Source organism: Thalia democratica, chromosome 7 (assembly GCF_965202585.1).
Source record: "Thalia democratica chromosome 7, ktThaDemo2.hap1.1, whole genome shotgun sequence".
Classification (NCBI taxonomy): Eukaryota; Metazoa; Chordata; class Thaliacea; order Salpida; family Salpidae; genus Thalia; species Thalia democratica.
In genome coordinates, this window is record NC_139171.1 from 64,510,713 (window position 1) to 64,527,873 (window position 17,161).

General features: G+C 24.9%; 1 protein-coding gene across 1 annotated transcript; it reads right to left on the minus strand.

Annotated features, from left to right (window-relative positions):
• Positions 1 to 222: 222 nt before the first annotated feature.
• Positions 223 to 1,413, minus strand: LOC145841705 (kelch-like protein 7). Its single transcript, XM_082949056.1, has one exon. It carries the CDS (start codon positions 1,411 to 1,413, stop codon positions 223 to 225), a length of 1,191 nt encoding a protein of 396 aa, XP_082805182.1.
• Positions 1,414 to 17,161: the final 15,748 nt, after the last annotated feature.

Here is a 17,161-nt window from a genome sequence, read left to right on the forward strand (position 1 = left end):
ATTCAAGAACGAATCATAAAAATAAAACAAGTAAGCATAGTGTGCAATAAATAATACACATACCAACTTTAAATTTCAGTTAAAAAAACTTTACATTTAAAACCTAAATAACTAGAATTTTTTAACTTAAATAATTTTTAAGAATCATTTTCAATTTACACAGCGTTCAATAATTACTCAAGCATCACTATCAATTTACTAGTATATTGTGTATGCTAGTTTTTAATATAAAGGCACTCTGACAGCTGGGTAATCAGAAATGCTTTGAAGAGCTTTACACCAATTTTCCGACCACACATCTTTATCGACATCATAACATAGCACATAGTCTTCAAAGTCTTGAAAAACAAATATTTTACTCGCAATCGAAACAGCTGTAACATCAAGTGAATGAAATTTAGGTGTCTCAAATGCCACAAACATATTGCTAGTTTTATCAAATACTTCACAATTCGTGTTATCATTTGCACCACCAATAGCAAATAGTTTGCTTTTAATACAAACTAAACTATGAAAACTTCTCCTTACAACCATACTTGGCATTTGTGTCCAAGTATCGGCAAAAATATCATACGATTCTACTGTGTTTGTAATATGGTAGTTGTTATATCCACCTGAAACAACAATTTTTTCTTCAAATAATGCACAAGCTGCGCTTTCTCTCATTTCGTTCATTTCTGCAACTTTTTTCCATTTTAATTGTTTTGTGTCAAGCTGAAGACAAGAATTTAATGTTTGAGGAGGTTTGGGGTAATCACCTCCCATTATATAAACTTCATCCATAAATGCACAAGCACAAAAGTTTTGACGTTCATCGGGTATATTAGTTACTACACTCCATATTTTCTTCTTAAGTGAATATTTTTCAACAGACTTTATATGATCAAAATTGCTATCAAAACCACCAAAAACATAAATATATCCTTTAAGATAAATTGCTTTAGAACTATGTCTTTCTGCTATCATTGACGGAAGATTTAAAAGTCTTTTGTTGATATTTTCATCAAACCGTTTAACTTGACAAATGGATCTATGTCTTTTAAAGCTAAGTTCTCCACAAACGATTACATTGCATATTGATTGATTACAGTATCTATTTTTATTACAAGTTGTAGAATCTAACTGATAAAATCTGTTTTTGTTGTTAAACACTTCAACACATTCATCATTCTTAGAAATACATGTAGACTCATTTAAGAGATATTCTAAACAGTGATCTGATAAAACATTGAGACGAACTTTTAATAGCAATTGTTTTGCAAATTTGCTACGTTCTTTTATGTTGTAACTCAACCATTTATTTACTGAGTTGTAAACTTCTACTTCTGAATCTATTTGCAAACTAGAACTTGCAAGTATTTTAGAAACAGTTTTCAAATCCAACTCTAAAAAGCTTTCTGTTTCAACTATCATGCTAAAACAACGTTCTATATAGCTAACCATATTTTTATAAAGACTTGGTAAATAAAAAAGTCTAGATAATCGATAATAAGTTGCAGCATTATGAATTTTTACTTTCTTGTTCATTACTTGACAGACTTTACTTTGACTGTTTTCATCTAAAAACAATAACCTTGACTTGACTATCGAAACCATTTTTAATCGGTTATTCTTTGTTTTACCTAAAATTAATTAAATTTTAGTTATAAACGTAATTACTTTGTTTATATTTTAGCAACTTAAAATATGTATCTAAATAACAATGTGCATAAAAAAATTACTTTTGAAATTTTTATTATTAAGAATTATAGGATATAAAACAAATACTGCTATAAAATGACAAAAATATATACCTGTAACTACTTTATTTCTTATTAAATTCTAGATAGTAATCAATTGATAGAGTCGATACAATGATTATATATTTTATACTTTTTTTATCAATAAATAGTTGAACTTAGGATAAAAAGTTATCCGCACACTTTTAAATATTTTAAACCATTACTTACCAGATTTTTCGAGACTTTGTAATGTTTTCTTTGCAGAATTTTTACAAAATGTTTGAAATTCAACATTGTTACTTAGTGGTAGTGATACTTCTTCAAGCTTTATTTTGTTTAAATCAATTTCATTCTGGTTGTTTTCAGTTGAAATGACTTCTTGTTGTTGAAAGGCACTTCTTTTCATTTTAAATCTTAACAATCTAAAAAAATGTCAAGTTTAAATAAAAAAAGTTTGTTCAATCAATCATAAACGTTCAAGATTAAAATAAAGTATAAAATACATTTTTAAAGGTCTTGTTTACAATTTTTTTCTATACAGTTCTGTGTACTAAAAGGTTACTTAAAAAAAAACTTAATTTAACTAGAAAATTATTCAACGAGATTTAGTTTTAATTTAATAAAATTATTAAATTATAAAAATAAACCTAATATAATATTTTATTTTTAGAGTGAATACAAACCTAGGTATAAATAAAAAGTCTAATTCAACTTTAATAATAAAGTTTTCAAAAGATATAAATATTTTATGTTTTATTTTTTACTAGTATAACTTGAATTAGCGTAGTATTAGTAATTATAGACTTCAAAACAAAAACTTATATATCAAATGTTATGCTACAATAGTGTTAGAAACCAATTATATATTTTTTTAAGTTTGTTTATAATCAAGTTTACTGTTAAAGTTTCAAATACTCAACAAGCTTTAAGTGAGTCCGACAAGGATAATTAAATTAATTTAAAATAGAAAACATATTTAGTAGCTTGATAAAGATACTAAGCTATAATCAATTGTACTCTATATTGATAAATTTTTATTTTTATTTATATCTGTAATAAATGTATAAAAATTTTCTTACATAAAACTGTTTATTTTATATTTATTAACATAATGAAAGTTATTAAACTAGTAACTCTATCCTTAAAGCACAAAACAGATAAATATTTTTGAATTATTAACCTATTGCCCAGCTTATTACAGACCATTACATAAAAAAGTCTGAAACTCTCTTAAATTCTACAAATTTACTCCAGTAAAAATATTAAAAAAAATGTGAAAAAAACTTTTACACAAAAACTAAATGTAACAGGAATATTCTTTAAAAATAAATAACTGAGTTGGAATTTAAATGAAAAATACAAACACATATGTACTAAACAATAATTAGAAAAATTTTACAACGAATAGTTTAAATATTAATTAAGTACAAATCTTGAAATAAATCTAGAAAGTCTTGACTAGAATATCACTGAAAGCACACTGTGTGTAGTTGATATAGCTATACCTTTAAATTATAAACATTCTATAGATTAACTTGGTTTTTTGTTTGACTGATTTTATAACATTATCAACTAAATAGAAAAGTAGTATAAGTAGTATTCTGTTACACTTCCTTTCTTTCCATTTTCAAAAACAATCTAACCTGACCCTTCCTCTCTCTTTTGTTTGAAGAGAATATCAACTTACTTGTCTTGGAGAATAGCTAAAAAAGTAAATATTATTGTGAAACAGTGCAATTTCCCCAAATCTTTTAAATAACAGCAGAAAAAAAACAAAGCATTAATTTTATTTAAAATAGGACAGTTTAAATAGACAGTAATAATAAAAATAGTTTTCAAAAAACGGTTTTAAATATCACACAATCAAAAATGTTTTGAGTAAAAATTCTCTAAAAGCTTTTTTATAGTATTTAAATAGCAAAAGTTTCCAAAAACTAGGCAAAAAATAACATTAAAATTAAAATTGAAACAACTTTTTTATTAAAAATATCACTCAGCTGTCATGTCTATGCAAACCCCTATGATACAAATTATTAGCATGATACTGGTTTTTGCTGTCTCAGTTATTAATAAATATAGCTTTTTTCTACTAAGCTATTTAGATTTAGTGCCTTACATTGTTTTAATTTTACTCACTGTGACTTAAATTTGATCACCACTATTTGTAAATTAGTTGTATTCATACATTATTAATACTTTTATCATTTATTTAAACTTTTATTAGTTTTGTAGTGACTTTGTGGACTAAATATTTTCAGTTAAGTTGTGAATTTGTGGACTTGAATTTTGTCAGTTATTTTGTGGCGTTTTTGGACTCAAAATTTGTCAGTTCTATTGTGAATTTTTGGACTTAAAGTTTGTCGGTTTTACTTTGACTTTTAGAACTTAAATTATAAAGTTCTATTGTGACTTTGTGGAAATTTAAATCCCCCTATGGCATTTTTACCAATATGACACCTTATTGCCTGGTGGTTTTTCCAACCCCAGTTTTCTTATTAGTTTGACCTGAATGGCTTTTAAAAGAGGCAGATGTTAATTCTGAGTATTGATTCTTAAAATTTAAATTCAAGTTTTATTGTAAAGTCTCTTTAAATCTACTTTTATATAATACACTGTTTAATAAATATGACAAAAACATAGGAATGTGAGATAAAAATTACTTTTAAAACTAAAAGTAATATACAAGTAAAAATTTTTGGATAATATACTCTCACTGTTACCTAACAGAATGGTGATTAATTACCTTGAGGAGGTCAATTATAGACTACAGATGTGGGTATGCTTAAATAATAAATTTGTGAAGTACTTGTACATGTTACATTTACACTAGAAACCATGACTAACTTAAACTAAACTAACTTTTCTTAATACTAAATTTATTCTATTAAAACTAGGCATGACAGATGAATGAACATATTGTGTTAAAGAACAATTCCAAACAGTATATATTGTTAAATACCATGTATATTGTACTATATAAAATACTTCAAATGTGGTCAAAACTTTTACACTAGAGTTAAATCTAACAAGAATATACTATAAAAATGTACAATTAAATTGAAATCAAACATACAAAACCATAAGAACTAAACATTATTTTAAAATTAACTTTGCATTTAACAACTAAAATAATAATAACTAAGTACAAATCTAAAACTACATCTGGAAAAACTTGACTATAAGTCACTGCAATTATACTGTGGCTAGTTTACATAGCTATTTGTAAAAAATGTAAACTTTCTATTCGGTTGACTGATTTTATAATGCTTGATGTTCAACTAAATGGAACAGCAGAGAAACTGTTTATTTTATTAGGACATAATAAAGTAGTTTTGACAGTATTTTTGATTAGTATTTTATTGTAATCTTTGAATATATTATTACAATACCAGTTATATTGTTAAGTGTTTTTAAAAAAGTATAAAAAATATATTAAACTGTTGTTTAAAGCATGTTTTCTAAAATATCATTTACCGCTACAAAAGACAAAATTAACAATTCATCATATAAAACTGAGCTAAGATAAGATAGTACAAACAAATTATTGTAAATGTTTACAAATGGGTTGTTCAAAAAACTCAAACATTAACATGATGCGTTTACATTAGGTTTGAATAAGGTCAGTGAATATAACTGTTTGTTTTATTGGTATGTTTAGGTCTGGAATTTTTTATTGATATAATCAGTTCTTAGTTAACTATAAGAGTAAGAACTTAGTGTAAAAATAAATATTTTGAAAAATAGTTTTTTGATTCTTTTTAACAGATATACTTTATTAGATATAATATATATGTCTAAAATCACTTGTTATATTAAATTTTGTATTAAAAATCTGATATCTGATTATAAATCTAAAAAACTGTATTTAAATAAAAAATTAAGACTGTTTGAAGCCTAAAGACTTTTTTTAGTTGATGATGTTTGAGCAAAGTTAGTTTTATTTCTATTAAAAAGTTCAACTTTTATTCTACTAGACAACAGTATTAATATGTGTTTAATATATAAAACAACATTGACGTTTAGTTTGATTTAATATATAAAAACTAAATTTCTCCAGATTGTTTAAGAATAAAATTTTATTTAACAAATAAGTCAATACTGTAATCGTATTGATTGAATAAACATTGCATTCAGTATGTTGCATTCATTCGAACATCATTTAAGCATTGTTATAAAATCTTTCAACCAGAAAGCAAGTTTAAATCGTTTAATACACAGCTCAGTTATAAAAAACCATCAACAGTGTAGATGCGAAGATGTACTAGTAAAGATCTGTGAGATGGACTTCCAGAACTGAACTTATTTCTTGTTATATTGTTTATTGTAAAGTTGTTTTTAAATAGTCTTTATAAATACAATTGGTTTTTTATGTAAGTTGTAAGTAGTTAATTCTTGATTCAAATATACATTCTTATAGTATATTCCTGTAAGAATTAATTCTTGTGTAAAAATTTTAACCATATCTAAAGTATTTTCTAAAGTATGATGTTCTTTACTTTTTAGTGTTTGATATGTTTTAGATTTTTAAATACATCAACCAAAATTCATATTTAGCTTTTATAAATTTTATAAAATATTTAGTTCCAAGTTAATTTTAAATTTACTTATGGTTTTTAGTGTGGTTGTACATTACACTAAAACCTTACAACACATAATGTTTTTTATTAATATTAAAAAAACAAGGTTTGAAAAGAGTGCGGAAAACTTCTTTTAATGTCAATTTTTTGAGTTCTGTATATTAATAAAAAAAAATAAGTTATGTATGTTTTCGTTTTCAACAATAATAAAAAATTAAATTTTTTTTAATACCTTAATATAAATTGGTGTATCTTCATTAAAATCTTCAATATATAGTTTTTGAAACCAACTTCAGTGTGATTGTATTGGTATTCCAGTTAAGACCTTATAGATGAAGTTACAGAACTAAATTTATTTATTATTTTAATGTTTTTTTTTAAGGTTCATTTAGGAACATTTAGTATATTTATACTTAATTTTTTTATTTTTTTATAGATTTATTTGAATTTAGATATACAATCTTTTAGCATGTTCTCGTTAGACTTAATTATTTTTTTAAAGATTTGACTAAATTTAAAGCATTTTTTAAAGTATGATGATTTTTTATTTTTAAGTGTCTGATATATTCTGTTAAAAAGAATACAGCCACCAAAAGTTATGCCCAGTTTTTATAGGTAGTATATAATATCTTTAAGTATTATTTAGTTCTAGCTTGTCGTTTAAATTGAATTATGTTTTTTAGTGTGGTTGTATACTAATCTATGACCTTAGATGGCATCTTCAAAATTTAGAAGTATATATAACCTTTTTTTAAGATAGTATTTATCACATTTTTATCTCACTTTCTTATATGTTTGACAACTTGATTTCATAGTGTTCCTTATTTATAAATAGATCTAGGTGAAATTTACAAGAGAGCTTAAATATTTTAATATTTTAAAAGCATTACTCACATATACTATTTGCTTTTTTGGTAGTCCTTCAGTTGAACTAGAAAGACATAGGCGGTTGAAAAATTATCAGACATTAAGGATTCATATTGATAAACATACCAAAAGGGAGCTTTTTTTACACTTTTTCCATGTCATATTACACTTTGTAAGTTATTTCCTAATTTACCCCCAATATCTTAAATAATACTTTAAGTTAAGGAAAAAACTAAATTTTTCTAACCTTAAGCTCATTAGATACAGATAAAAGGCAAAATTTAAATAGTTAATTTAACTCGGAAACAATTGCAGTTAATCAATAACTAATAAATAAAAAGAAAACTAATAAATATTGTTTACAAAGCTCGTAATAAAGTAAATTTACCCATTAAAATAAAGTTATTCACCTCAGGGGTAAATCCCAAGGTTAAGAATCGCAGCCATTTGGTGTTATAATTTAAATAAAAAGGCCATTATTTAAGTTCAATTACATAAAGTCCCTATAGAACTAATAGATTTTAAGTGCACAAAGTAAAAATAGAATTGACAAATATTGAATTCACCAATAAAAAAGAACTGACAACTTTTAAGTCCGAAACTTCACAATAGAACTGAAAGAATTTGAGTTCACAAAGTCAATATAGAACTAACAAATTCTGAGTTCACAAAGTTACAATGGAACTTACATTTTATAATTCTAAAACCTCACAAGAAAATTGACAAAATATAAGTACACATAGCTCTCAATAATTGTGACCAATTTTAAATCACAGTAAGTCACGTTGAACTTATGTAAGACTGTTAATATAATTAGGATTATAGAAAAAGACATTATAATTAATAACATAGAAAGCAAAGATAATATATATGCTGAAGATTTTCAGTGATTTTTTTTATAGAGGTTTGCAAACGCACAACAATTAAGTGAGTTTTTTGTTTAAAATGTATTTTTTAATATAATGTTGATGTTATTTTCTAAGTTGCTGAAAGTTTTTGCCAATAAAATGTTCTAAAAAGGCTTTTAGATAATTTTAAGCGCTATTAGTCTTTAAAATTTAAGAGCTTTAAAACCATATTTTTTTACAACTGTCTACTTAAATAATTCCTACTTAATAAGTTTGAACACCAAATTAATACTTTGTATTAATTATAAAAAAAATGTACTTTTAAATTCTAGACTAAAATTTATCTAAAAATAATGCTAACTACACTACATTAAGTATAAATATTAGTTTTCTGTGACGTCAGCTAGTTTACAATAACTTATTGATTCAATTAAGTGATTTAAGATATTTAGCCTTTAACTATATGTAACAATTGAATTTTTAAAAACTTAAAAAAGAATTGAGCTCTTTATTATTCTTCATATTTTTAACAGAGAAAATTTGTTTCATTTTAAATAATTAATTTACATGGCCTCTTTTAAAAAATTAAGAAAGCCATGATTATTTAAAAACTACCAAAAAACACCTAAGACCCCTTTTTTGCTCTTCATCATGAACTGAGGAATATCTTGTGTAAATTAAAAGTTCTGACCTCATGGCCCCTTGTGGCTGCTTTGCTGCTCATTGCCCGCAAAATATCTGCCATGCCTCAAAGTACCACTTGGTCCACTTTGGAAAACACTGATTTAAAATTAATTAGGCTTGAGTAAAACAGCGCTTTTAAGGTTTTAGTTATAAATAAACTTGATTGTACCAGTAATCTTAGTTTTTGTCATATACTTAAACTTTAGATGTTTTAGTTATTAACACTTTAAAAAAAATGTTTTAGACTCACTTGAGCTTCTATTGAGAAAATTTTTAACAGACTTTAGTTACTATTTCAGGAAATAAAGAACTCAATATAAAGTAAAAGTTCAATTTAAGTGTAACTCAATTAACGGTTTTTGGGAATATAAGCTTTTTTAAATAGAAATATTAAGAAATGAATTTATTGAAAATAACACAAAACTTATATTTTTTAGTAGTTACATGGAGCAATTTTGTAAATATTGTTATAATATTAAAGATTAAGTAACTAAAAGTGAAAACAGTATAACAATAGGACATCTTAAAGTAAAAATTTTAAAAGATGTTAAAAATTAACTATTGGTTTTTTTAAATATGTTTTAAAATCAAATGGAAAATCTGTGTTAGACTGTGAATACAGTAAAGATTTTTATTTTCTAAAAATAATTTGTAAACTGATAAAGAGACAAATACTTAGTTTAACTTTTATAATTAAATAAGTTTAAAGTTACTAAAAAAGTTGAATGTAATATTTTCTATAATCAAATGCTACTTACGCTCTAATTTGAGCTAATTTTATATTTTTTAGTAATTAGTTTTTGATTTTATAAACTAAAGCCTTATTTTTTAATTTATATTACTATAGATATATATATTTTTTTTTCTTTTTACAGATTTTCTTATTTTAAAGTAAGTTTTACCCTACACATTTTAACAAATATTTAAAGTCCAAAATGTTCTTACATATACTGGGTCCGATTTTAAAGCAAATGTGTTTCCCCCAATATTTCCTAAATCAACAATTAAATTATTATTTCTATTTTTTTAATATTTATACCTTTAACCCTAACCCACATTACCCAAAATATTTTTTTTATTTATACCCTTAAACCTAATCCACCTTACGCAATTATATTAAAATCTAATTAAAACTTAAAATTTTTTTAATTTTTATGCTGAATCAGCAAATATTGGGGGATTTCCGTCACATCAAAAAAGGACTCACATATAATTAAAACTGATGTTTAGAAAATTCAAGTTACTTTAATCTTGCAGCATTGTATAGTTTAATATTGGAGTTACAATAATTTACCGTTTAAATTATCATTTTTGATCTTTTTAAGGTACTTTGAGACTGTTAAATATTAAAATAAAAAGTTGACTCAATCTTATGCGTTAAGATCTTGAGTAATTATTTATTGTATAAATACTTGAATTAATTTTAAAGAAAATTCCGACACACTTCAAAAGTTGTTTGAATGTTGAGTGTTACAAAATCAGTCAACCAGAACACAAGTATGTCAGGCAATGTAATCATTGTTATGACATAGATTTGTTGATAAGACCTGGAGACTGAGAGTTTAGACATTCGTTTTTTAGTAAAATCTGCATGCAAACTTAGTAGTTTAAAATATAGTTTTATTTTAAATTGTATAATTTAAACACTACTAAATTGTTTAGAGTTTTTTAAAGATTTTAATTTGTTATTATAAATAATAGTTTCATCAGTATTGTTCTGTTAAACTTTGTTTTTTAAGTTGTACTTATTTACATTTAGCTTATAAAAGTTATTTATGTTTCTAAAGTAGAGTTTTTATAATATTGTTTTATGGTTTTTTATATAAAATATACATTTTTGGAGCTGTCTAGTTTGATTTATATAAAGTAGACTAAAACACAGGGTTACCACATAGTCAAGAAAAGTCAGAAAAAATTCTAAAAATGACAAAAGTGAGGAAAAATTTTAAAAAATGACAAAAGTCAGGAAAGTCAGGAAACTTGATAAAATTAAAAAAAAAGTCAGACTTTTTCAGTCTAAATTTACAAAATTCCTTATTTTCCAAAGCATTCATATGGTAAAAATTATTAAAATATACTTTTTAAAACTGCAAAATTTTTCTATTAATATATTGAACAAGTATCCTACTTGAACAAGCAGATTTTGTAAGCTTTTTAGTAATGATGATCTGTAGCAAGGACACTTCCATAGTGAAACTGTGATATATACACGTAAGTTTATTTAGCATAATTTTAGAATCAAAGTGTTTTTTGGTTTAAGTAAATAATTGAGCTCTTTATAATTAAGCAGTTAGTTTAGTATTTTATGAAACTATTTAATGTGTATACTTTACCTTTTTATAATTTTTTCTAAGTTGTTTAAATTTATAAAATAAGTTATAAGAGAGGTGTATGCCAACATTAAGTTTACTTGTTAGTTGTATTTTTTGTAGAATAACTTAAGTTTTTAAAATAAATAAGAGTTTATTTATTTGTTACAAATTTTATACTTAATGATAAGATAATATTTTATACAACAGTTATATAGTTTGCAGTTTTATGTATTTTTTTACAGTTACTTAAGTATATTCTTTTTTAATTGATTTTTAGGTTATAGACTTTATATTAAATAGTTCGGGTAGTATTTTATAAAACAAGTAAACAATTTATATAAGTAAAACTTATGCTAGGAAATGCTAAAAAGTTGTCTTTTTTCTGATAAGCTCTGTTTATAAGGTAATAATACAAGTTTTTTGCTGATAGAGCTGTTTATTGCAAATACATCAATCATACACAGATGGTTCAAGTGGTGTAATGGAAGTTTGATTATTGAACTTAGCAAAAAAAACTGTTGTTTCAAATCTGTATTAAAATTAGATTGAAAGTTTTATATAGTTTATAGTGTTAGATTGTGTATTCGAAAATAAGTTTAAATTAAGAGTTTGATTTAGAAAAGTCAGGTAAATTTCGGTAAAAAGTCAGAAAAAAGTCAGGAAATTTTTCTCAGCTTGATCTGTAGCAACCATGCAAACAGCATACAGTAATTTTAAGGTTATAATTAAATAAGGTTGTACATTATACTATAAACCTACATGGCTTCCTCCAGGTATAGAATCACTAGTCAAACAGTTTTAGAAAAAAATTACTTGATTGTACAACCTCTATTTTTAAGACTGTGTTCACACATTTTTATATCATTTTTATATATAGTTTTAGAGAAATTTTATAGTGATGCTTGCACTTAGTGATTATTTAAGAAGCAATACTCACATTAACTATTAGCTTATTTAAAAGCCCTTGAGGTTTAACCAGAAAGACAAAAAAAAAAAACCATCAAACAATAAGGGATCATTTAAAAAAATGCCAAAGGGTGTTAAAATTTAAACATAAAAAGATATTGTACCAGTTAAATTAATCATGTCGCTATAGAACAAACAAATTACAAGATCATAAGTCAAAATACAATTGATAATTTTCAGTCTAAAAAAAGAAAAGAGTAAGTCAACAAAGTCAAAAAAGCACTGACAATTTTTATTTTCCACAACGTCACAGTAGAACTTACAAAATCTAAATCCACAAAGTCAAAATAGAACAGACAAGTTTTAAGTTAACAAGTCAAATATAATTATAGAATAATTTTCATTAGTAACTAAAACAGCAATGACCATTAAAGTGCTACAAATTTGTAGGAATTGGATAACAGGGACTGCATAGGCATGAAATTTTAATAATATTTTTAGTTTAAAACTTTGTTTTTAATACAATGTTGGTGTTATAACTTGGCGAAGTTATAGAAAAATTATTCCGGAAAATATTTTGAAATAACTTATATAAAATTTTAAGTAGTATGAGTTTTTTTAATGTAATAGCTTTGAAACCATACTTTGAAAACATTTTATTTTCTTTCGACTCTCTACTTAATTATTTCCTACTTAACTAGCTTTAAGACTAAAATTATATATTATTTTCTGCTGTTACTTTAAAGAACTAGGGGAAGCCAGAAATTCAAAACAAAAAATACTTTTCCTCGCCTTCATCGTAGCAAATAGGAAGAAGAAAGGTGAAATGAGATTCTCTTCGAATAAAAAAGCGAGAGGAGAAGGTAGAAGGAGACTTTCTTTAAAAATTGCAGGAAGAGGATTTATGAAGAAATATCAGTTTCACTGCTGTGCCATTTAGCTATTCATCAATTAATATAAAACCAGTCAACCAGAAAGCAAGATGTTTCTAAACAAGTCTACATTTAAAAGATATAGCTATATAAACTAGCCACATTGTGATTGAAGTGCTTGTTCGGTCATAAGATTCTAGATTGTGTTACAGAACTGTACTTATTTGATTCTAATTGTTTAATGTACATTACTTTTTATTTAAAATTTTATTACTTACAATTTTTTTTTATTCCAAGTAGCTAATTATTTGTTAAAATATATATTGTTATAGTATATTCCTGTTAGATTTAATTCTTGTGTTTAAGTTGACAAGAATTTATACCATTTAATGTTTTTTTCTAAAATATGGTGTTTCTTTACTATTTAATATTTGATATGTTCTTTTATACAAAAAAAACACAAAAAGTCATGACTAGTTTATAAGTAGAATGGAATATCTTTAAGTATCATTTAGTTCTAAAGTAAGTTTAAATTAAAGTACGGTTTTTAGTGTCTTTTTACATTATATTATAACCTTAAAATGCTTAATTTTTTTTCTACAAGGAATGAAAAGTTTGCGGAAAATTCTTTTGTATAAATAAATTACGAATTCTGTATATTGAACTATTAAAACAAAAGTGTCAGATAACAAGTTTTTGTTGTTAATATAAATATAAAAAAGATTTTTTATTAAATTTTACTATTTATTTGTGTCCAGACATAAAAATATCCTTTGTATCTTAAAATTGTTAATAAAACTTCATTATATCCTATAAATTTACTATAAATTATATTTTAACTATTTTCTATTTAATATCTCACCATTTTTTTTCAGTATATAAAATAATAAAATGAAAGTTGTACGAAAAAATCTTTCTGAACAAGAGATCAGAACTTGGTTCAATACGAAGTCTTACAAGGAAATAGCCAGGGACATAGAAAGGTGTATGAAAATCAAACTGAATCAAAAGGATTTAAGACCTGCTGATGTTTTCAGTCTTTTTCTACCAGGAAAGCTATTAGAAAGTAGTGCTGACTTGAATATTGAGACAAACAAATGTTATTGTGGTTTTATTGTATCCATTACTTTTGCTGCTTTGAACATTCGTCCATTCACTAAAATTGTAGAGAATATTAGTTCACAATACATGACAATTTTAGCGTCCGACAAAGATGTGGGTTTCGCCTTTCGAATAATGCTTTGGAGGTCGATTTTAAAAGATGAAAAACTCGGTAGCGAGCTGTCAGAAAAAGGTTTTAAAACATTTCTATTAAATAACATCGTTAAGTTTAATGATACTTTAAAATTGGAAAGTTTTTGGAAAAATAACAATCAACGTATAGATAGTTTTGAAATCGGTTTGTTGGATCTCAAAAACAGATTGAAAATTCTATTCGATAGAAAGTTTTTTTTTGGAAAATCTAAATTTTCAGAGAGATTCATTTACTACATTGTTGATTTGTACAGAGAATTTCAGTTGAAAACTTGGATTGAGAGCAAAGAGGAAAAGAAAGCATTTTCGATATTTTTAGAAGTTTTTGAAATTACTTTTAGTATTTTAAAGTTCCAGCGAGTTCAAATAGTTTCAAAATTAATAAAGTACTGGCCTACATGTTACAACTACCAATCTCCTATAATAAAAGTTTTCATGCAGTTTTGTAAAGAGCTCAACACCGAAGAACAAAAAAGTCTTGAAAAAGTATTAGTTCAAAAGTTTGATGAGTTGTTTCTTTATTCACAATCTCAAGTGTTTAATATAGCTTGTTTCGAGTCAAAGGAACTAAGCAAAAGTTTCGTTGGTTTCGCTAATGTTTTAGGAAAGAACAACGACATTTATCAAAGCAATTTGTCTGAGGCTGCTTTAAATAAAAAAAGTCTTGTAGGAGAAAAGTCACGCCAAGAAGTCATGGTAAAAGTTGGCAACGAAAAACAGAAGAAAATAAGAATGAGCCGACTTTGAAGCGTCAATTTTATTCTATTTTTTCGTTGTGTCAGCTTTTCATTATTATTACTATACTTGGTGTCTTGTAAATTAAAGCATGTGTTTTTTTTACAAACTGTTACTTCTTAGCTATTTGCAGCTATTTTAGCTATTTAAATGCCTTTTTTAAATTTTAAATCGTCATTCTATGTATTTTGAATAAAAAGGTTTAAGTTTTAATATTTTTGCTTTGATATCGTGCTAAACTAAGAACCATATATTAGATTTAAATAAAAAGTTGTTAACTTTTTCAGGAATAAATAAATAAAAACTTTCCATATTTATACACTATGACTGATTTTATTATTTATTGGTTATTGAATTAATTTAACTACAGACTATTTACGAGTACTTAAAACATTAATAAACACCATTGGAGATATTTCGTATTTAAAAATGACGAAACATCTATCTGATATCAAAAAAAAATTAACGAACTAACTTCATAAATTTTTCTTTTTGGGATATTAACAGTAAAAAACGCCATAAAAAAAATTAAATACTACGTATATCTTGCGGTTGAGGATACTTAATTTTCTCCTTAGACTAACATTATGAAGCGTGTGATATTTACAAATTAAAAAAGAAAAAAATGTTTAAAATAATTTTATTTAATAAAAACTAACTTATAAAGACTTTATTTCAAAAAAATAAGGTAAAGCAAAATTATAAGCATGAAATGTAATGATATTTAGCAAGAGTGGCACTTTTTAGTAAACAGTTTAAATACTATTTGGTTATTCTAAAATAAAAATTCTAACAAAATATACAAACCATTCAATGATGAAATTTTTTAATTATATTTTTAATTGTATTAATGAATGATTCCTAATTATGATTGTTGTTTTGATGATTTGCAACAAGAAATTTTAAATACAAAAACCACGCTAAAATTTTTTATTTTTAATTTTTGTACTAAAATTACCAATCATAATCGAGTTTGTAACCTTTATAAAAACTATAGATAGTTGATTATCATGAGTTGAGTCTTATAATTGTATAAGTGAAAAGATACAAGTTATTGTTAAAACATATTTACGTATTTGTACGTGAGAAAAGAAAACTATTCTTATTTTTATCTTTCATAGTTTCACCTAATGTTCATGTTTGACCGTTAGTCAATAAGCTCCTTTTTTTATAAATATGCCATTACCAAAAACAACCCTGTAAGTTATTAAGATTAGTTGCACAAGGCGAAATTGTCCAGTTCGATATTGTTATGGGTAATATAAACATGTCTGAGGCCTCAAACGTATCAGGCCCGAACGGCAAACCAATCCAGGGGTCCAAGTATGCGCTAAAAATATGGCCAAGTTATAGCAAGCAACTTGATGATGTTGATGATGTAAGTGATGGTTATTGCACACTAAGAAACCATCATCAGTATAAGAAAAGACCAAACAGTTACAGAAGAAGATACACATACGATCAGATTTCAAGATAGAAAGATAAATATTATAAAATGCATTTTAATTTTGTAGGTTTCATCATTATGTAGTGCAATGAAATATTTGCTATAAAAAAAGAGTTGTTATCACCTGTTATAATTCCTTTCTTTTGTTTGAAATATTTTTCTTGAAAGACTAAAGAGTTATTACGCAGAACTATTCCTGATACACAACCAAGTATTAAGTCATTGGTTCTTTAAACTCCGAGCACAATTCCAAAGCCTCAACAAGAGCTTTGGTCACTAGATCTATTGACAAAGATTAATACAAGTTTACAAAATCAACCGTGCCCAAAATTTATTTCTTATCATCGATAGAAATTTCCAGGTTTCTAAATAAATTACTCATTTAAATTATTTCTGCAATTTTTAACACTAATTAGTTCCAAAATTAAAAACAACACAGTTGTCAATCTACTTAGGTATGTATTTACAGCCCCTTGAACTATTCTTTTTGGGTTTTCAAATTCAAGCCAAATCCAAAATTTTGGTTTCGGTTGATCACTAGTTTATACCTTAAACTTATTATGAAGCTAACAAAAATATCTGTTTGGTAATCGAAAAACAAGACCACAATCTTGTTTTTGTTTTATAATTTTAGGCTTTAGAATTTTTTATTGTATTACAAACAGCCAACAAAAAAATGTTTACCTTTTATTACCATTTTTAAAATTTTATTCAACCTCAAACTTTGTGTACTTATGAGATAATATAGTTTATATACTAAATAAGTATATTTACAATTCTTTTAGATTTACTAAAAGTTTTAAAAACTAAGTAATAGTACCATACTTATAAAATGTCTCCTTTATTTACTTATGCGTGGAATTATTCACTTAATAGAATACCGAAATGTGTTATCTTACATCAAATTTGAAATAAAAAGTTTTAGTATTTTAGTTATC